General features: G+C 32.8%; 1 protein-coding gene across 2 annotated transcripts in view; it reads left to right on the plus strand.

Moving 5' to 3' along the window:
* Nrx-1 (Neurexin 1) overlaps positions 1 to 22,810 on the plus strand; it is a 244,318-nt gene that overhangs the window by 151,666 nt on the left and 69,842 nt on the right. For both annotated transcript variants that reach the window (XM_077440739.1, XM_077440738.1), the window contains exon 6: positions 15,517 to 15,666. In XM_077440739.1, coding sequence (XP_077296865.1) covers positions 15,517 to 15,666 — 150 coding nt within the window. The remainder of the gene's footprint in view (positions 1 to 15,516; positions 15,667 to 22,810) is intronic.

Consider the following 22,810-nt stretch of genomic DNA (forward strand, 5'->3'; position numbering starts at 1 on the left):
CGTTTGCACACTCGAACGAAACTCGCAAAAAAGGGCGAGCTAATTTTTAGACTGTAGATTGGACCGATGGGAGCGACGAGTTTGCGAAAATTTGCATACCGGAACGATCCGCCATCTTTTTGTTATGGCCGCCGTAAACTTAACATCGGAAAATGTTTATATGTTTATACTGTACTACTAAAGCTGTACTAAAAAGTAACGCTACAATTTCGTAACACAGTTGGCGGATTCGCACTTGAACGATACTCTTATATTACATTTAAACTGACTTTTCTTTCGACCAGAACACAAGCGCTTTCTAAACTTTTCACTTCGGAAAGTGTTGAAGACAATACTTAGGTTTAAAATTTCAACGTAAAATCGTGGTGAATCGAAAAATTTCATGAATTTTACAATCGTTTTTTAGCCAGCAGCATAGCTCGGTCGTTAAGCTTCTGCGTAACACTGAGAGGCGCCGGGTTCGATCCCATGAGCTGACCTCGATTGAAAAAATATTTTTTCTGAGTATATCTGTAGTGCTGCTGGTCAAACCTAGATATATGTGACTACAGGTTGATCAGAGATTGGTAGTTTTTCTGATTTCATTATTATACCTAGCAAATTGGCCACCTACTCTCATTTGTCACCATTATTTAAATTTAATATTAAATATATAATAATACTTTAAATTTATATACATATATTAACTACTAGTGTTTTTACCCGTCTTCGCTCGGTATTTGTAATATAAACCACTTAAACATGGCCAATATAATTGTAAACATTTTAATACATTTATTTGAAAAGTTTTATTGTATTTCAATTTATTTGAATATTAATTTGTTCGATGACGTCACGGATTTACTAACCAACAATACTTACATACTTACAAAGTCTCTTTCGAAATTATATATTAGATTAGATGTACAAAGTTGGTCACATGTTTCGCCTTGGGGAAAATTCCGTACACACGCTAAAAATTAATCGTATAAAAATAATCACATTTGGACTTCTTTAGTATATGTATGTGTGGTAGATATCACAGTAAATGAGTCTATTGTACCTATACATACATATGTAGATGTTCATCAGTCAATATATTATATACTAATAACGATTCAAAATGAGAATAATATCTTAAAACAAGATATTTTTTTATTTTATTTTATTGTTACAAATCAATATACAATCGTCATTACAGATTTGCTCCAATGCGACGGGTGTACGTTAACGAAATATAGAATACATAAACAATCAGAAATCAGAAATACAATAATACATATACAATCAGAATACATATATAGCATATTACAATTAATATTTTTTTGTTTACAATTTCTATACATATAATAAATACGAAATTATGGAGATGTCTATAGAGATATCTATAGATTTCAGATTACTGTGTATAATTATTACAAATTATACACAGGCAGATTTTGTGACAACAGGAATAGATCTAATACCAATTTTCAGGAACCGTTTCAGCAATGATCAGATAAAATTGGCAAACTCTGATAGAGAAACGATCGATTTGGAGTCACAAAACCCCCAAATCCAACCAGCAGATGGCGAGGACACGAACCTTTGACCTCAGTGGTGCTAAATATATACGATACCACTAAGCCAAACTGCTAGCTTAAAATGGTGACAAAATTGCGAATTAATACATGATTTCTTTCAATTAAATAATCTAAAAACTTGATTTTTATTAGCGCAGAGCATCTCAACTCATATTATTATTATTCGTATTAATAAATTAAATAGAAATGAGGTCTAAAAACACATTCGATTAAGTTTGGATGTATGTTTTGAGCTAAAAAAAATGTAACAACAGTGTCGGTACAAAGTTTAAGAAACGCCAAGCTAGTAAATTCAAAATGGCGTCGATAAATTTGATCCGGTCGAAAGTTTCGCACACTTTTGTAAATACATACATAGGTACGTAAGAACGGAAACTCGGAAAAGCTCCCCTCCATTGTGAGGTGTATGTGTGTGTGCTTTTTTTTTTTGACAAGTTAACACGTCGACGTAAAGCGAGATTTATGCGGTGGGCCGCCATTATATTGTGTCGTGTCGCAGTGTGACGGCCATACTGCTTCGTTTGTTGCGCCGCCATATTGTCACAATAGACATGGCCGAAGCAATTCATATTCCTTTGTGGAGGGTAGACAGCTACCGTGCGCGAGAGGAGACAGTGAAAAATTTGCAGTTGACTTATTAACGTTAACAACTCATGTGCTTACAGGGTGACTCGTTATTGTGTGTAGTTTTTGATTTTTGATAGATTATACTATTCATATATCATTATCCGTATGTATTTTATCTCGATTTACACTGTTCGACACGAAAAATGGTTTTGTTATTAATCCACAAGAATAGTCGAAATATGATTTTTCTAAGTGGAATTTTATTTAATTCTCGTATAAAGATAATTTAATATATTATCCGTATAAATTCAATTCAGATTCGTGTAAATACGAGTAAACACTAGTACGAGCTTTTTGCTCGAGTTAAGGGCTGAAGACAACCCTCTACCATTGTACTCATGTACTCGCAAATTCGTCATTTCTACGACGCCATCATATGACTCCTTCGTTGTCACATGATTAATATAAAGAACAAACGACTAACCAGTAGAGACAAGACACACCTAATTTTATGAATGCACCATTGATTAATGAAATACGTATGAATTACTAATTATCGATTACTGACACACATTGATTATGAATAAAACCATTATATTCCAACACACCCATTCACTGACTAACCAAGATTGTACAACACGTGTCATCAACACATTCTTTGTTTGCTTAAGAGTATATAAACTCAACATTGTTAGAATTTAAGTTAGTCTGTAATCAACTCTTGTACCGAATATTAAAATAAATTGTTTTTTTTATTCAAACCGTTCGTCTGCAAGTCTTTATTCTCGCAATTTTACCGATTTAAAGTTTAGCACACTTCCAATTAACCCTTTTAAACGAAAACAAAAAATAGTGTGGTCAGAACATTATCTCAATTAACATGTTTCAATAGAAAATACTCAATATAAAATAGTAATAACAGTGGGAAAAAATCCCAAGTGAAAATACGTACTTTTGACTTTTGATTTGAACTGGATGACTACTTAGAGAGATTTGAAAGCTGAAAAGTACTACAAATAGAAGATAAAATAGCCGACTATAGATTCCAATATTAATTTTGAACAGAAAATTGACAGATTTTGAGCATCGACCGAACAACACCAAGATATAGAATTTATAAAACACATATATCTCCGAATCTCGAGCCAATCAACATTTTTATTACCAGATTCGTGTTCATTCTGGGCATAATTCTATAATAAAAGTTGTCATTTGTCGAAGTGTTATTAGATCTCTTAGTTAGTTTGTTGGTAATCTCTGCGACTATTGCGTATGCTATTTTGGGACTCTATTTAAAGTTTATTATACATAAATGGGCGTGTTGTAAATGGTTTTGGGTGGTTTATTTTGGATTACTTGGCTATATGGCGGTATCGAATTCAAATCATAAAATAATTTCACTGTCGAAACTTACAGCTATATCGATTACTTGCCTTACGGAAGTTGTCCCTAAATCGCAATTTCGTTTATCGAACCATTCTGTTCCACAGTGTTCCCCGAAAATCAACTTCTACAGGTAAAATATATTTATTTTTTTTATTTTTTTTTAAATGCTTTTTATTATTACTAAATTATGTTCACAATACATCTTACATCTATTTTACTAGCTACTGATCTACTGATCATTTTCTATTTTACAATTTTAATTTAATTTTGTTAGTAATCATAGTATTATATCATTCTAATGTTAATGTACAGCATAATAGGAAAAAAAGCCCAAAAACCTTTTTACAACTCAAAGTACATCTAATACATAATATTAATTAAAGACTCTCTAAAGTCGATGGCCTTAAGGAGATTGTGTTTAGGTAATCTGTGTGTTATACCTGGGTATAGACATTTTGTTGTAATTGCCGAGACTCTTCACTAGTGTGTTAGTATGGTTATTAGTGATTCTGTCATAGAATCTACTGGATATTTTGTTATTAATGTCTGTAACAAACGGAATATTATTTATGACAGGCATGATACTGTTTGCCCCTGAAATTAAAAATCCTTTAAATTTGTTATTTTATTATTTTCATTTTCATATAACCAGCAGAATAGACTAGTGGTTAGCATATAATGCTTTGAAGTGGTCACGGGTTCAACTCCCACTAGTAGTTGTTGGCCAGACCTTGGTTTGTGTCGATCGTTTATTTTCAGAGTTTGCCAACTTTTCTGATTTGCATTTAAACGATTCCTGTAAATTGGCATGTCCTTTCCAATCTCTCTTGCAAATATCAAATTATTCAGCGTCTTGAGGTTCGCCAATTTCTACTATAATAAAATGCTGCAAAAATTTCTCTATATATGTCACTGTGGATGATGTATGTATGAATTCGCATTGTATAAATGCTTGTATTGATTGTATGGTATCTGTATTAGTACACTCTTCGCTTTGAAGTTATTTTTAAAGGGGAGTGAACAAATTGCAGCATTTTATCCTGCAAAAAGAATTCTCCATAGATGTTACTGTGGATGATTTTTGTATGAATTCGCATTGTATAAAAATGCTTTGGAGCGATCTACTCATGATCAACTGAAATACAATAAAATAAAATTTGAAAATATTGTTACACTTACGCAAGATACGCATTTCAACAGCAAATATTTATTTAATTTTAAATTAAATTGACTGACGATTATTTATTCAGCTATGAAAACATCGAATCGATTCATTTTTTAACAAACAAAGCACTTTTGAAATGAAAACAAATACAATATTTAACGTTGTATTTGAATACAAATAAAATAAAGTAAATAAGAGGTAATCTAAGTAGAAAATTTCACGGCACAAATACACGAAATTGAACAAACATAGATACATGTGTACATATATAGGTAGACACTTCTAGATAGCCATTTCGTACTTGTATACAAAATACAAAAAATATGTATACAAAATACAAAAAATATGTTTACAAAAAATATGCTCTCAGAATTGTATTCGTACGAACTTTGTGTGTATACAATTTTTCTTATTTTATTTTTTATTATATTTAATGCGATATTTTTATTATTATTAAAGAGCCTTTAAATCTTCATATTTTTCCATTTCCTAGTTTAAATGTTTATGAAAACATAAAGATTGATTTTAGCATTAAAATACGACCGACGAGCACATTAATCCTCGGGTAATTGCAAACCGTGTTCGCTCACGCTTGTTTATGTCGTTTCACGTGAATTTATTTCAGATAAACTACTTAAACGGAAAACTCTCAAGTAATTCAATACCTTTTCTTCTGTTTTTTTTATATAGTCACATAATTAACGTAACGATCTTACAGCAAAATAAAATAAAAACAGTGAAAACAACGAACGTTCAAACGCTCCACTGTCGTCTTTAACGCTGTCTATTAAATTGCGCACTTAAAAAAATTAAATTACCTAACCGCGGTACGTACGTATCCTTTTATTTTTCTACTAATATTATATTTAAAACGTGCAATGTAGTCGGGATATTACTTTGATGTGATAAATGGTAGTTTTAGCAATAAGAACCGGAGAAACAAATGATGTAATCCTCGCCTCATACTGGAGTCGATGGCTAACGATAACTCAGTTTTTATTGCACGACGCCGATAATCCGGAAAATTTCATTTTGTGACAGACATGGGCGTGTATAGTGTCGACTGTGCAACTTTTCCTATTTCAATTTCGAGAAAATTCCTTCTCGAAAACGAAAATTGAATGTAATTTGCTATGGAAATGGATTCGATCCGGCACGGTGGTTTTCAGATGAACGCCGCGAAATTAAATGAATAGCGAGACGTCGACGTACTTATTTCAGTTGAAAAAAAAAATAATAGGATTTTCCAAGCTATAGGTATCTTTCATTTTCTCAGTGATACGATGGCTTTGCTTCGCGTGAATGGTTTTTGTTTCGAATCGTATGAAAAGTCGAAAGACGTGTGCGCGATTTGGTATGTTGTTTTGCAGTTTTTGACCTTTTGACTGCTCATTCGTTTGACGGTGAAGAGTCTGCTCTGTGAGCTCTCTTCATCGTTCTGAGAAACTTTTATAATCGGTTTCCCTGTGAGGAGCGCTAAAGCTCAAACTCTAATTAAATTCATACGCTTGAAACTTTCGTTTAGGAAAATGACTCAATTTAAGTTTTTGAAAACACATCATAGCGTATATACGTACGGAATATAATATATGTATGTATAAACGGACGCGATGTATATTTGTAAAAATGTTTATGGGTATGTGCAGTGTATCGAAAAGTATGGAGATTTCAAAAAACCAATTTTAGAATACCAGGAGTATATGTTGTGCCTAGAGATATTTAACCACTTAAATACTCTTTCGTATTTAAGACTATAGCTCAAAATTAATTATGATTGCTTGACAGCGACACCTAAAATTATCCCGTGATACTAATCAAATTTAAAAAAGTCAATATTTTTCGTTAGTTTTTGATATATTCAAGAGGTAGTGTCAAGGTTTGGCACCAAGAACATATTATAAAATAACCGAATCGGTTTCTAAAAACGATTAAGTGGTTATTAAAATAAATACATGCGAACGAGGCGCACAACCAATCAGCGTGCAGTGGTACACGTGGACTTAAACGTTTGACCAATTGGAGCAACGACGATAGATTCTGACCAATGGGTGTATTTTAAGTCGCGTCACATCCCTATAGCAGTGAGAGGGTTTAGAGCGTCTGACATGTGCTCCTGATATTGAGCACCAAGCGGGATCGGACTTAGTGACGTCAGCATCACATTCGCTGTGCGGGAGCGTACACACATAAACACATCCAAAGAGGACACACACACATTCATTCATCATTTCGGGTGAACGGGTTGGATCGGTGAGCGTGTAATGCACGCACTCAACTTTTTCTTAAATTATATTTATATATATAACACATAACTTTAGTTTAAATCGTGTATCAATTCATTTTCGAAACCAACCGTTGAAATCAACGGACCCAACACTAGTATAATATAAAATTAATTTTGCTTCTACAAATTACGCGAATTAAGATTTTCTTATTCAAATTTGGAAGTTACGTTAACGAAGACAATAAAACGCGATTTTTTAATGTATAATGTGGTGATAAGAAAAACTTTATTGCGGAAAAGTTTATATAAATAATATTTAATGTGTACTTTCTGATAGTATGTAGGTTATATGAAAAGCTTAAGAATGATTTAAATTGTCAGAATAATCTATTGAATGACCGGATAATACAAAATAGTTATGTACTTTTCACAAAAACATTCTAAACGATACGCTTTTGCATAATTAAATTTTTTTATGTTTATTTTCATATAAAATAGATTAAATATAAGAATGCCTACTAGTTTGCTAAAATTTTTTGTCTAAATAATTTTCATTTAATTTATTGACATATTTTTTATATTTCTCCTTTTTTAAATTATTTTTCACATGCTTATTTGTCAACACGTAATACAAAATATTCCTTTCATCCTTTTATATATGTAGATATTATATTAAATATCGAAGATCCTTTGTTCAATATTTACACACGTGGAGCTTATGTTATGATTGAAAACATGTAGATCAAAAAAATATCCGTATTTTTTGCAAAAAAAAAGTTATTGTTCGATGGAAAAAAAATATACAAGAAGTAATTCCAATATATTCATAAGTATATTCCATTTTTAAGACATCTTCTTTGTGTGCGACTTCTTCGAAAGATTTGACGACGGAAAAATTTGAACGCACGATATTAAAAAAAGCCCTTTTTTTCTAAACAAACGTAGACGACTTACATACGTATGTACATACGCACATTTATTCTTCCTCACATAAAAAAGCTGTTTACAAGAAATACCCCGGTATGGGAGCGGGTTTGACTCCGCTTATCGGAGATAACCCCGCCTCGAGTCGTTCGCGATTTCTCGCATTCGAAGTGTATTTTTAAGCGAATTTCTCCGAATTATTTTTCCACGTTTCGAACAAGCGCGTATTTATTGAAAGAGAAAAACGGTAGAGGCGAACTCGATAACAGCATTTGAACGAACGACACTGGGCCGGGGAAAAGCTCGCGTCACGTAAAACCTCTCCAACAATAAAGTTCTAATTTCATACACGAGCGGGGTTCGAAATTGTGGCTTTTTAAAATGTGTGTGGGTGTGTTTGCATGTGACCAGGCCTACTAGTAGTCCAGATAAACTGGCAGGTTTAAACGGACAAATATCTGGTCGTTTATCATTCCGGTGTGTCTCCACGTACGAGATGCCGCAGTGCAGATTCCCGACCGGTTGAAATATTTCAGGTCACGGATAGAGATGTGATACCGGTTTCGCGTGGACCACTATCTTAGCCCTCCGAATTTAATAGATATCCACAAAATACACCTGTCAAAACGGACAATTTATCACAAATATGTTCCGTGAATAGTTTGAATTATATTATATACATATGTAGATGTATATTGATGTAGATGTATATTGATGTAGATGTTATTCAAGGTATCCGGACATGTAACCCCTGGACACATACCCCCCGGACACTTTCCCCCTGGACATTAACCCCCCAGGCAAAAAACCCCCGCCATGGATAAAAATTGTTTAAAAATAGTTATAAATAATTAATAATCTAATATATAATTTGGAAAGAGACTTATATATAGGATCCGGATGTGAAGGATTCCAAGTGAAACGCATAGATTCAGAAAGAACTATTTATTATACCCATATCGTCGGGCTTGTTCTTCAACAAGTGACCATAACAACACGCATCCGGTCTCTCCCATGCATACCACACACACTTTATCCCTAGCAGTTTGGCCAACCACACATACGGCTCGGCTCGTTTAAAAATCATTCCTATATATATATATATATATATATATATATATATATATATATATATATATATATATATATATATATATATATATATATATATGTATGTATCCTGCGTTCGTTCGTTCGTAGATCCGTGACGTCATTAAACAAAAAACTAGACGGCAAAAGTTTAGGGGGGCGCAGAGGGCGTAGCCCTAGACATAAATGGTTCAGGGGGGTGCAGGGGGCATACCCCTAGACGGCAAAGGTTCAGGGGGGCGCAGGGGGCATAGCCCTAGACGGCAAAGTTTCAGGGGGCGCAGGGGGCGTAGCTCTAGACGGCAAATGCACAAGGGGGTGCAGAGAGCGTAGCCCTAGACGGCAAAGGTTCAGGGAGGCGCAGGAGGCACAGCTCTAGACGGCAAATGCTCAGGAAGCGCCGAGGGCGGAGCTCTAGGGGGCGCTTTTTACATACCTCTTATACAGTTCACATGGTTTTCGTGTTAGTGGTAATTTTTTATATCTCTTATCTCTTATCCGATCGCTTTCATACTTTGCCATATTGCTCATTTTGGTCATCAATATACGTTAATGTATCGTCTGCCATTACGTTGGAGATAAAATATCGTATACAATGCGTATCAAATATCCACAATTTTGGGTACGGTGACGTCTATGATGGTGACGGCAAGCTACTATGTATATCTATCTTCAACCTTTTCGCCGTGATATGGCCATATAATTAATACATTTTGAAGTTCGTTTCAACAAATTTGAAGTCAAATAAAGCTATTCAACATTGACTTCAAACTAAGTTCATAAAAAATTACTACGTCAAAGAGTTTTAATTCTGTAATATTATATTTATTGTCTATAGTTCAAATATTTTTGATAAAACAACATTTTGTGCTTACTCTTTTTGTCGTATCATATTTATCTTCATCAATAATTCAACAACATCGAGCTATTTTCATTTATGTATATTTTCATTTTTATCCAAGTATAATTAGACCTTTTCAAGTCTACATAATTATACATATAATTTATGCTTTTTATATGAAATATTTATTTTAATATTAAAATAAATAAGATCATTATAGAATAAACTTTATTGATCATCATTAAAAATAATATAATTAGCAAAGTCTCCAGTGTATATTTAACAGTATTAAAAGTGCTCGTAATATAATATTCATGCACGTGAATTTAATAGTCATTAAAAAGAGCACGGAAACTCAACTGGGTGTGCTCAGAGGCGTGTTTTCGTAGCAAATGCGACTTTAAGGTTCAATTTCCTAGGGTCCTCCATCGTCGGTGCACTAAGCCCCAGGGCCTGACGGAACTCAAGTCCCATCGCCAAGCCCAAACTCACGCTCCGAGGCTTCTCGCTAAGGCCTCGCAAATCGACGCTTTCGACGTTGGAATTTTCCTCTCGATTCGGTCCACAGCGAGTACGCGACGACTGAGTAAACTGTTACATTTTTAACCAGTTGCCATTCGTGACTCTAGCTGACACTTTCAGATCAACTATGGAATGATAAATGAGTACTAAAAATTTTATTTTCTAGAGTTTGAATAGTATTATGATGTAAGTCAGAGCTGGAAACATCTATGGAGATGTTTTTTTTCATTTATGCTATTTTTCCTGATATTATAGTGGGTTTTAAATCAGAATTAGTCTCCTCATTTTCAATGTTATACGAGTTGATTCCGTACAAAGTTTATACCAAAATCAAATAATACATTATTTCTTATATAATATCAACTTTAAAAGACGTGGAAATATCACAAGAGAACATATTCTTAGAAATGTATCTCAAAAGAACATGCTTTAAACAAAACATCGAATATTTGAAACAAAGAAAACGAATGTGTATATATGTATACATAAATCAATAGTTGATATATTTTTCCGAGATGCATCTTTTTGTATTTGATGCATATTATTTTTCTGATATTATAGTGGGTTTTAAATCAGAATAAGTCTCCTCCTTTTCAATGTTATTCGAGTTGATACCAAATCCCGTACAAAGTTTATACCAAAATCATTGAAAATACACAACATTTTTTATATTTAAAAAAAAAACGAATAGAATAACACCTTTCTCATCAAATAATACATTATTTCTTATATAATATCTACTTTAAAAGATGTAGAAACATCAAAAGAGAAAATATTCTTAGAAATGTATCTCAAAAGAACATGCTTTAAACAAAACATCGAATATTTGAAACAAAGAAAAACAAATGTGTATATGTATACATAAATCAATAGTTGATATATCATTTCGAGATGCATATATTTGTCTTTGATGCATATTGTTTTTCTAATATTATAGTGGGTTTTAAATCAGAATTAGTCTCCTCCTTTTTAATGGAATACGAGTCGATTCCGTACAAAGTTTATACCAAAATCATTGAAAATGCACAACATTTTTTTAGATTTAAAAGAAAACGAATATAATAACATCTTTCTCATTAAATAATACATTATTTCCTATATAATATCAACTTTAAAAGACGTAAAAACATCAAAAGAGAATATTCTTAAAAATGTAGCTCAAAAGAACGTACTTTACAAGAAACATCGAATATTTGAAACAAAGGATAGCAAATGTGTGTACATATATATACATATATACATATATGTACATATGTATATATCAATAGTTGATATATTATTTCGAGATGCATATTTCTGTCTGTGATACAACATATACCTAACTATTGTGCTTTATTCTATTCTTTATATCCTTACAAGACGACATTGAAAAACAAAAGTGAGATATATTTTCTTGAAAATTTTATTAAAATCGTTAAAAATATATGCAAGTGAAACTATGTATGTTATTATTTAATACATTTACTATATAAATCAAATTAAGAAAACCTTTTGATACTCAGAAATTTCATAATATTTATTCGTTATCATAAATCACTAAGAACTTTCAAAGAATCAATACTTCAATCAGACAAATTTCATATCTCGATTCTTTTTGATTGAACACCTTTTTCATAAACATCTTTTAAACCCGATACTTATTGGCTTGAGCATCTTGTCTAACCAACAAAAAAATGTAATAACCTTTATATTTTCCATTCAATTATTTATTGTTTATTTTCAAGATACTACACGTTCAAATGTTTCCTCACCTTTCTGTATTTCTCCTCCTGCTTCAAATCAACTGAAAATATGTATAATGCATTACAATAGCCAGAACTAAAATTCAACGAATATAACATGTGAAATGGAGTCCTTTCGGACTGAACAAGGTCCTTTATCGTGCCTACAGATTTTTATCAACAGCAGTAGGTAAATACGATACATTAAAGCACGCATGTTTGATTTATGAAGGTTGCGAGCACTCGAATGCCCGTTTAGGTATGCACGTGTACGTATACACACCTTTCCAGTACTCGTCGGTTAATAAAATTTAAATAATTGCCATAACGACGCTTTGTTTTAATAAAATAACGACACTCGGCGTCCATACAAATGAGGCTGCGAGGGAAGTGGGTGGTTGGGGGGGGGGATGTGCGCCACTTCGCATAATTAAATGTGAATTATACGTGTCTCCGGCACGGCGTAATCGCATCAAACGGCGATAAATTCACCCCTAACCTAACCTAATGCAATAATCAGTCTCTTTACTTTTTTAACGACTCGAACGAGATCAATTTACAGCGATGAAAAAGCGTCGGCGAATGTTTTATTCATATTTTATGTATGTACGTATGCATGATGCTCGGGGATGTTTGGACGCATAAATAATTGCTGAAATTTGGAAATTATTTTTATTCAAATTTTCTTCGACACGGTTGATTTTTACTTTATGTATTATCGACCACGAGGTTTTGACTGCATTTTTTCATTATAAAAGAGTATGAAGTGTAAGGCTTTTTTTTTAATAATAATACAGTTAATAAGTTAAAATATAAATTTCATTAATTGAATTTCTCGTTTTTGAAGAATGTATATGTATATAAATATGTACATAATATCCACAAAAGTTAAATTGTTTGATCTTAAAGATCATTGAAAGTCACTGAAAAGTATTCCCTTAATTATTACTTTAAATGCTAAGGGAAAGTTTCGTAATAAATAATGGAATATAAATAATTATGTCAACTGAGTCTTCTTGAACATAAATTTAAGTCAGAAACTTAAAGTTTGTCACTCAATTCCTGATAAGGCAATACAGATTATTTAATTTGCGAAGATTTTTAGTTAGATATAAATATGTATTATTAAACAACTTTTAAGTTAGATGATCAAACGGTTCACTTCACTATCTAATTTAATTAAAAATATGTTTTCATCTCCTTCAAAGTATTCGTCAATACAATACATGATTTTTTCTGGGTTATTTCATTAAAATTTGATTAAATAAAAACCAATAATGTTTAAAACGAAAAATTGCTTTTCATAACTAATTTATCTACAGCTTCTGAAAAACAGAACGAAACCACCATATTCATATGTATATGTATTTAATTAACTATACAATTACATACATTAAATATAAAGTAATCAAGTTGGAACAGACTTTTTTACACTAATTAATTAATCTAATCATTGTCAACATTGCTTTCAAACATCATTGGAATTAACAGTAGTTTCATTCATAACAAACGATCATTTACATGACATCATGGATAATTTTTCGTTCAACTTTGACGCAATTCCGCGGACTAATTGTGGTTACCAAGTCAACAAATTATTATTTTAAAGAGTCATCCTTATGCTATTTAACGACATACGAATATTTGGTATACGAAAAATCATTTCGGATTTCTAATGATTTTAAAACGAACACATTTTCTCGGCGCGACTATCGTTAATATGCATCCTCACGAAGAAACTCAATTCTACGCCAAAAGAAATACGAACTTAGTGTTGAAATGATTTGTTATTACTTCAGAAACAAATCTCTTTTCATAATAAATAAACATTCAAACGAGATACGAAATGCATCGTTTCAAAAATAATTGTTAAACACGGCATAGATTTGCACTTGGCGATGCAGTCGATTAGTGCGACCATCCGTTCGGCTGGTTATTAGCAGTACACGTCTGTCCGACCGGCACTAACTCTACAGCTTAAATTATAAACACCACCACCCTCCCCTAAATTCTCACCATGAACACCCCCATACATTAACCTCAGGTTGGTCCAACTTTCGCCGTGGAAAGCCAAACACGGCGTGCTAATAAAAGCTCTCTCTCTCGCGCAGAGCACTCTCCATGCTCTTAATAATGTTAGGTGCGCAATCGGTCGATGCTTATCGCCTTCGGGAATTATTATTTATGTATATTCATTTAAATAATGTAAATTTGAGGGTTTTCTCCCTCTCGAAACGTTGATAAATTCGTGTTTTTCGACGTGCGTGGTTGGGTAAATATCGCATGATGTCGAGTGTGCGTTTTAACGCGTAGTTTAGAGAGTGTGGTTAGATTGGTTTATTTAATGCCTTTTAAATATTAATGGTCGTTGTTTTTAACCACTTTTAAGTGGTTGAATTTGGCAAGCACCAATGGGCTTCAATTTAAATAGAAAAATTAACGCGTACTAAGTGGGTTCACCAGCTGGAATTAAATGTAGACTAGCTTTAAATATTTTGTGGGAATTTAAAAACCAGGGAAGATGTCATTTTTGACGACAGGATCTTACAATATATTATTTACAAGACAAGACAAGAATGAACACTTTTTGCATAATTTTATCGCAATACACTGCGGACTGGTGAATAGTGCAGATCTACGTCATACATATACTGGAATACATATTATTGATATTTTAAGCGTAAACAGCTTATTTTGATTTATTTTTCGTAAAAATTTTCAACGATAAATATTTTTATTGTTTTCAATGGAGCTTTTGGAGTAATTTTAACAATAGAATTTTGCTTGTAAATATTGTATTTATAAAAAGTGAACATCAAAAATAAGTAGTTGATTTTGTATTTGAAAATAAGGGAGATAGATATTTTTATTTAGACTTATTTTTTATTTTTTTACTGTCTATTTTTAAAAGCATATATATAAAAACTTCATATTGAAAATTTTATATTTTCGACTCAAGTTTCTCATTTGATAAGGGAACCGAAAACATTCCATGTTTATTTTACTTTAAATATAATATATTATGATTTTATGTATAGATTCTATATTGTATTTAGATTTAATTTATTGATTATACACAGTTGACGCATTTCAGCTAAATATTATAATTCATTAATCTAATTTCATTATTTCCAATTACTATTTAAATATACCATTCGACATTTTTCAAGGTTTTTTAATATTTTCATGCAGAAAAAAAAACTTTAAATCAAAACACGAAATATGTAGATCGCGACGCACTTAATTTTAAAGCCTTGTAACCCTTTTTTTATTATACAAATTAAATATAATCAAGCTGATCTATTACAAGCGTACCAATATTATATTTACCGGGTAACATTGTGTACTATCTAATCGTGTGATCTTTGAAATAAAAATTTAGAACTCGCCAATTTCAAGGCTATTTTATATTAAAATGAATTAGATGTGTATCGCGTGGAGTTTTAAATAATTTTAATGTTGACTTGAACCATGTGTATTAATGATGATTAATCAACACGGCTTTTTTGTTGCAGATAAGGCACCATCGGAAGCCACATTCAGAGGCACAGAATTTCTGTCGTACGACTTAACCCAAACCGGCGGAGAACCCATCGTCAGTACCCAAGATGCCATCTCGATATATTTCAAGACCAGACAATCTAACGGACTGCTATTCTACACAGGTAAATACAGCAGTTCTCAAATACAACGATCCGATTTACATTGTATTTCAATTTGTGCAATATTTGACCATCACTCACTCATAATGATAAACGTATTCGCTTCTTGGGAAGTCATTAGCTAATATGTACATATGTACATATGTTTTTAGTCCACTTAAGAATTAAGAGCATTTGAGTTGTGTTGTAATAGTTGCATGTGTATACAGGATACATTCAGATCGATGCAAATCTTGTAGGAGGTCACTTGGAAGCTATCTAGCTATGTAATCCGGACCATTCTTAAAAGTTCTGAAATCTCTTAATTATACCCTGATAACACAATAATTAATGGTGCTTTATTTTTTTTGTTATTTTCTGTTATTCTAGTATGTATTTATCCCATAATATACGTTAAAATGTATCTAGAAATATCAGAAACTTTCATGTCGCGTTAAATTTATGAAAAGTATCTCATAGCTACTTGCGGGCTTTCAATTAATTGAAAAAAAAATACAGCATCCAAAGATGTTCAAATACTTTAAGACACTTTGATTTTTTTTCTTTTTGTTTGATGTACCACTTATCTATGTAAGTATTACGCTAATTTTTAGAACTCTGGTACAACGATCAATTACATAAGCGTACCTGCAGAACTAATCCCTATACAAAATACTAGATAGCTTCTATATGACCTATTATTTTACCTCTTAAAATATGTACATCAACTGAAGTATATCCTGTATAAAGATGAGTGTTCAGGATATTTTGGACGAAGAATAACATAGTATTGTGAGATGTGTAGGGAAAAAATAAGAGTTGTTCAAATTGTATGAAACCAGCTATACAATGCAGAGCTAAATATAATATAAGAAAAGCCTAAAAATATGTACATGACTGACGACACTGAGAGATTGATAAAATATAATAAACTGTCAGACAGCTCTGAAGAATTGCGAAATGGCAATAAGAAGAGTTTATATTTGAAACCATATGAATAATAAAGGGATTTAAAATTTTTGACATGATCTTTTTCTGGATTATTCGGAAGCATTGCCTCGGATCTTTTTGGTATTCATTTTTTTATTTATTTTTTACAATTTCGCCATAGTGACATTACAGATTAGCTCCAGGTCGTCAATATGGCTAATTTATTACAAGACATTGAAAACTCATAATTAACGAGACATCTAAATACATAATTATTACATACATACACATTTAAATCGAAACAATACCTGACATCTATGGTCAGATATTACAAACATCGTATAAATACGATTAATAACATTTTTCATGTAACAATACGAATTTTTACAGTCGATAAACAACCACAGAGACATATATGTTGAGAAATCTGGCGAAACTTGAGATATAACAATAACTCAAGGTTTGCAACAGATAATTGGGAAGGAAAAGCCAATTTTACATGAACCGTTTCAATGAAAATCAGAAAAATTGGCAAATTCTGATAAGAAACAATGACCTCGACAAACCAAGGTCTGGCCAACGACGAGACTCTTAGTGGGAATCGAACCCGTGATATCAAGCACGAAAGAATTCAATACTCACCACTAGACCACGCTGCTGCTTTATATTTACCTATGTATATATGTAAAATATGGGTTTATCTTATATAAAGTCTGGACACATTGCTGGTTACTTATCTACATATTTATATATTTATTTGCATATTTATCTGGTAAATATTTGCATATTTAAATTTACATATTTATCTGGTAACCTGCGCTCATCATTACTTTCTTAATTTGAATGTGATGAATGAGTGGAATCTTAATCTACTCTCTTCCATTTGGGCCTCGCTGTGATTTTATTTTTATTTATATTTTGTTTTATTTTATTTTACTTTTTCTTTCTCCTTTATATATTTTTATATACTATTTTAATTTTGTTCAGTGTAAACAAAGAATGCGATTTATGGATTTTATTTTTAATTTATACACTTTTGTTATATTTTTTTTTTTTCTCTGAATGATGTATTATTTTCCTTTTGTTACTTTTTTTTTTTTTTTTATTTTATCATGTTTTCTGCTTTTGCTTTTTTCCTTTATTTACAGTTTACTTGTTTTATATCATGTTTTTATATATTTTTCAAATGTAGGCCATTGTGGCGCATTAGGTTCTTCCTGTAATGCTACAATGGTCCAAAACTATTAAATAAATAAATAAATAAATAAATAAATCTCAGAGATGGATATCCTGGACCAACATCAAGCACGAAATAATTCAATACTCAACACTAGACCACGCTGCTGGTTAAATTAAAGCTGCTGGTATGAATTTAAAGTTTTTCTGAAGAAGGTTAAAAAATTATGACATTCAACTGATTTAACTTGCAGATTTAAAGTAGACCTCGGACAACTTTTTAAGTATTATCAAGCGAAGGCATTCGGCATCTCGTCAAACAATTCAATGTCAGTCTACATACATATACAATACAAAGGGAGAGTCGTGATGTGAAAAAAATCATTTTTCATCAAAATGGGTGGAAAATTTGAGGGACGCGGAGTGGAGGTAGGGGATAGGGTGAGCTTTTCCGGCGGTTTTCCTTTTCGGGCACGCGTGAGCGGCGTGACAATGGTGTGCCGTTTTGTGCCGAAGACAGATGTATACTCGGTGGTACGTCGAGCGTGAACGCTTTGAATACAGACTGGGACGTCGTTTTCTATTATGAGAGTTTAGCGGGGCTTACCGGAGGATTACCGGGCTCGCAAACCGACGGTTTAGAGCGTGGCTCAAGAGCTCTGGCTTGGGAAGACTCGTGGGGTCCATCCGAGCGGACGGGCTGCTGGGCTGCGACGGCAAACCTTTTTTTTATTTCAACAAGAGTGCCGTTTCTAGTTTTCGCCGTTCGTTATTTGAGCAACTTGTTGATCTTTCAAAATTTCCATACTATAAACCACACATTTAAGTTTTTTTCCTAAGGTCGTTGGGCGCCTTGAGCGTGATTGGCTATTGCTAAGTTTTTGAATCAGTCAATTTTTGACTAGTCATGTAACTGTACCTTATAACTTCAACTTAGCCAGCAGCATAGTTCGGTCGTTAAGCTTCTGCCTAATACCGACAGGCGCCGGTTTCGATCCCATGAATTGACCTCGATCGAAAAAATCATTTTTCTGAGTATATCTGTAGTGCTGCTGGTCAGACCTGGATATTTGTGACTCCAGGTCGATCTTTTCCTATCAGAGTTTGCCAATTTTCTCTGATTTCATCGTTGAAACGGTTCCCGCATAAAATTGGCTAAAAACGTTCCTACCTACTATGTCACCACTGTTTGAGTATGATTAATGTACAATAAAGTGTATGTGTAATTCATAGATGTCTCGTTGATTTGCGAGTTTTCAGTGTCTCGTAATTCAAAGACTTGTAATAAAAATGCTGCATTGTTTGTAATTGGCCAGGAAGGCGCCTTGGGGTTTACCTTTAAGGCATTTCTGGAATACATATATGTAAAAAATAAATAAATAAAATAAATATACATTCATACATATTACATATACATACATAAGCCAGCAGCATAGCTCGGACGTTAAGCTTCTGCTTACCGTCAAGAAGGTGCCGGGTTCTATCCCTGAATGAAAATGAATTTTTCAGAGTATGCTGTTGGTCAGACCTGGATTTGTGACTCCAGGTTGATCGTTTCCTATCAGAGTTTGCCAATTTTCTCTGATTTCATTGTTGAAACGGTTCCCGGAAAAAAAAAATTGGCTAAAAATCCTTCCTACCTACTATGTCACCACTATTTTAAATTTGATGGATGTACAATAAAAAATTATGTACAATTCATAGATGTCTCGTTAATTTGCAAGTTTTTTCAGTGTCTCGCAATTCAACGACTTATAATAAAAAAATGCTGCATTTGTATTTGTAATTGGCCAGGAAGGCGTATTGGGATTTACCTGTAAGGCCTTCCTGGTATATATGTAAAATAAAAATAAAAAAAATATGTAGGTATATGAGACATTTAAATCAAATATGCCCCTCCACCTGAAGAGTATGATTACTGTACAATAGAATGTATGTGCAATTCATAGATGTCTTTTTCAGTTACTTGTGTAATATATAAAATGCTGCTTTGTTTGTAATTGGCCAGGAAGTTGCATTGGGGTTTACCTGTAAGACCTTGCCGATATAAAATGTAATAAAAAAACTTTAAGCTTGCCTCCATAGAATTGGCCTCTGATTTTCTGTGTCCCTATTCTTTTCCGAAGCAGGACGCAGACCATATTTTGTGGTCCTGTCCTGGTATGGAGGCACAGAGGATAGTTATGCTGGACAGCCTAAGGACGAAATCACACAGCGGTGAATGTGGCACGTGGTTTTTTTTAGATGCTTGACAGTGATCGATAACGAATATGGGATACACCGTTATCGATCACTGTTGACAGTGACAGTGACAGTGATGCAAGAATACAATTTTACCGAAAATGGTCCTATGCGTCTTTTTGTTATAGATCACTGTCAAGCAAGGATACAATTTCACTACCATACAATTTCAAAGACATAGGTCGAAAGTGTCGTTTTGAAAGGACGTGTTCCGCCGTATGCCATGCATGCGTGCCATGAACGTTATATTTTTTCTATATTTTTAAAAGTATCCAAAAAAATCCACGTGCCACATTCACCGCTGTGTGATTTCGCCATAAGGGGTGCTTTTATTGACATCACGGGAATTTTGTGGGGAATTGAGTTTCTTTCAGGCCTTTTCAAAGTTTAGTAGCCTTTTATTTATTTGGAACGCTTTTATTTGTGCATGCGAATTTTTTTTTACATTTACATGTAGATATATGTATGTATGTACGTGTGTAAGTGATGTGCAGTTGACTTGGTACAATCTACATAGTTGGACAATTGTCTCATTCTTCGGTGAAAGGGTCTTTTGGACTGTATTCGTTGAGGGGTAGTGGTCTCATGTTGAAGGATTTGTAGGTTGACTACATTAACCAAAAAAACAGCTTTAAAATAAATGAAATACTATAAAAATTCTAAATGAACTTTCATGTTGATTTCCAAAAGCTTTTTATTATTCATAAATATGTACATACATTAACAATCCAAGTATATTTTAATAGTCACTGATCTAGTAATCATTATCCATTTAACAAATTACTTTTCTAGTTATTATTTAAAATATTATATTTTTTTAACCTATTACTTTAAAGCCAAAGGAAGAAATGCTCATATACCTATTTATAATTATAAATTATAAAAAGCCTTTTAATTTGACGATGTAAAGTAAATAGGTTTTTGTCATATTTTTTATACCCTTCAGGTATAAATATATTGTTTTTAATCAACGAAACTTTTCCTTATTTATTAGGATGGTTGATAATGATTTTTTCATAGAATCTCCTGTCGTGTTTGTTAGTAATATCTAGCACTAACGTAATGCTATTTTGAGGCTGTAGTCTATTTAGGTTATAATTTTGGATTACTTGAGGTTTAATTGGTTAGTTTTTTTTATTTTTCATTTAAATTCAAACCCAGGACTTGGCTATATAATGATATCCAATTCAAATAATAAAATAATAACATTATATCATGAAAACTTACAACTATACCGATTTATTGCTTTGTGGAAGCTATCCCTAAATCGAAATTCCGTTTACCGAACCATTCTGTTCGAGAGTTCTTCCCAAAACTCTTCAAAACGGTTCAAATAGACGTTTTACCTTTTCTTGAATAAACATATTATATATGTAGTTTACCGGCATATTAGACTGATATTTATCCGCTATAATATAACATATCAACAAGTATTTTTAAATTTCCTTTTATGCTCAATGCATTTTTATACAAAACTTGAACGAGCCAAAGCACATGAAGAGTCCAGGCAATGGGGATAAGTTTTTCTGGAGTACAGTAGAATTCAATACGCAATAACGACATCAAGAAAGCTCTTTAAATTGATTTACTGACTCTTTTCATTGAAAGACCTTAGTTAAAATGGATAGAGAGCATTTTCAGAATGTCTGAAGTAAGATTCACTTCGAAGTACTTAAAATCAAAAGACCAATAGGATGATCCGTATGAGGTTGGAAAAACTTATGAGCTTACTGTGAAAAAATTAAATTTCTAAAGGACATATTTTATTAAGAATTTAAGATAGATTCTTCCTATTAAGTCCCAAATTTGGACAAGTAACAAAGAAGATTAATAAAAATTTGTTTTTTAATGAATTTTCCATATTTTTTTACTAACCCCTTCTTAATTTCACTTACGATCACTAGTCAAGAAAAATTTTGGCTCTTATCCGATCGTTTTTATATTTTTCCATTTTGCTCGGTTTGGTCATCAATATAAGTGGAAGTGTCATCCACCATTACGATGGTGAAAAACTATCGTATTAGAAACGTTTGAAAATACTTTCTCGTAATTCTTCCTGACGTTTATCGATCGTATTTTTAGCCTCTTCTTACTTTTCGCCGCCATCTCGCTATGTCAGCTTTTAATTGTTTAAACGCCTATTACTTTTTCCTTTACACTCTATATTTTATATAATTTGCTTTATTTCGGCTGAATCTGACGAAATAATGTTTAAGTCAATCTTTTGCAATCAGCAACTCAAAATCCAGCATTCAGTGACAAATCCGATGTACCGATGCGTTGGTTTCGTACAGAATTGAAACCCATCAAATCATCACTTTTTCTTTCATTCCGAACTCACCCCTTCAGTAGACAGACAGACCACTTTAAACGAATAGTTCCCACGAGACTTAACGCAAAGTAAATAAAATTTTGTAAGATGAACGAAAAGAAAAATAAAAACAATACCGTATACAATAAATCTAATGATATATCGTACTTATTTATGTACGTAGTAGATATCATAAAGGTTTAGTTTCCGCGTCTCAGAGAGCCGTATGTGTTTAGAGGGCGGATTAGTTCACGCTTGTTTTGACGCAGTTTCACAGCGGATATGCGGGAAGCGGGTTAACCGCTGCGGAAGGGATCCCCACAAAAGATGCCCCGATATCTCGCTGGAGCTAGGTGGCTGCATCTTTGACAGACGGACGAGTGGGTGGGTGGGCGGGGAAAACCCTCTGACTGGGGTAGGGGGAGAGAAGGGTCGCGCACTTCTATTTGATCAAGAATTTCGATGCTCGCTCAGTTGAACGACGTCTACGTATTCCAAATCAACTCTACA

The sequence above is a fragment of the Arctopsyche grandis genome, chromosome 11 (genome assembly GCF_051622035.1).
Source record: "Arctopsyche grandis isolate Sample6627 chromosome 11, ASM5162203v2, whole genome shotgun sequence".
NCBI lineage: Eukaryota > Metazoa > Arthropoda > Insecta > Trichoptera > Hydropsychidae > Arctopsyche > Arctopsyche grandis.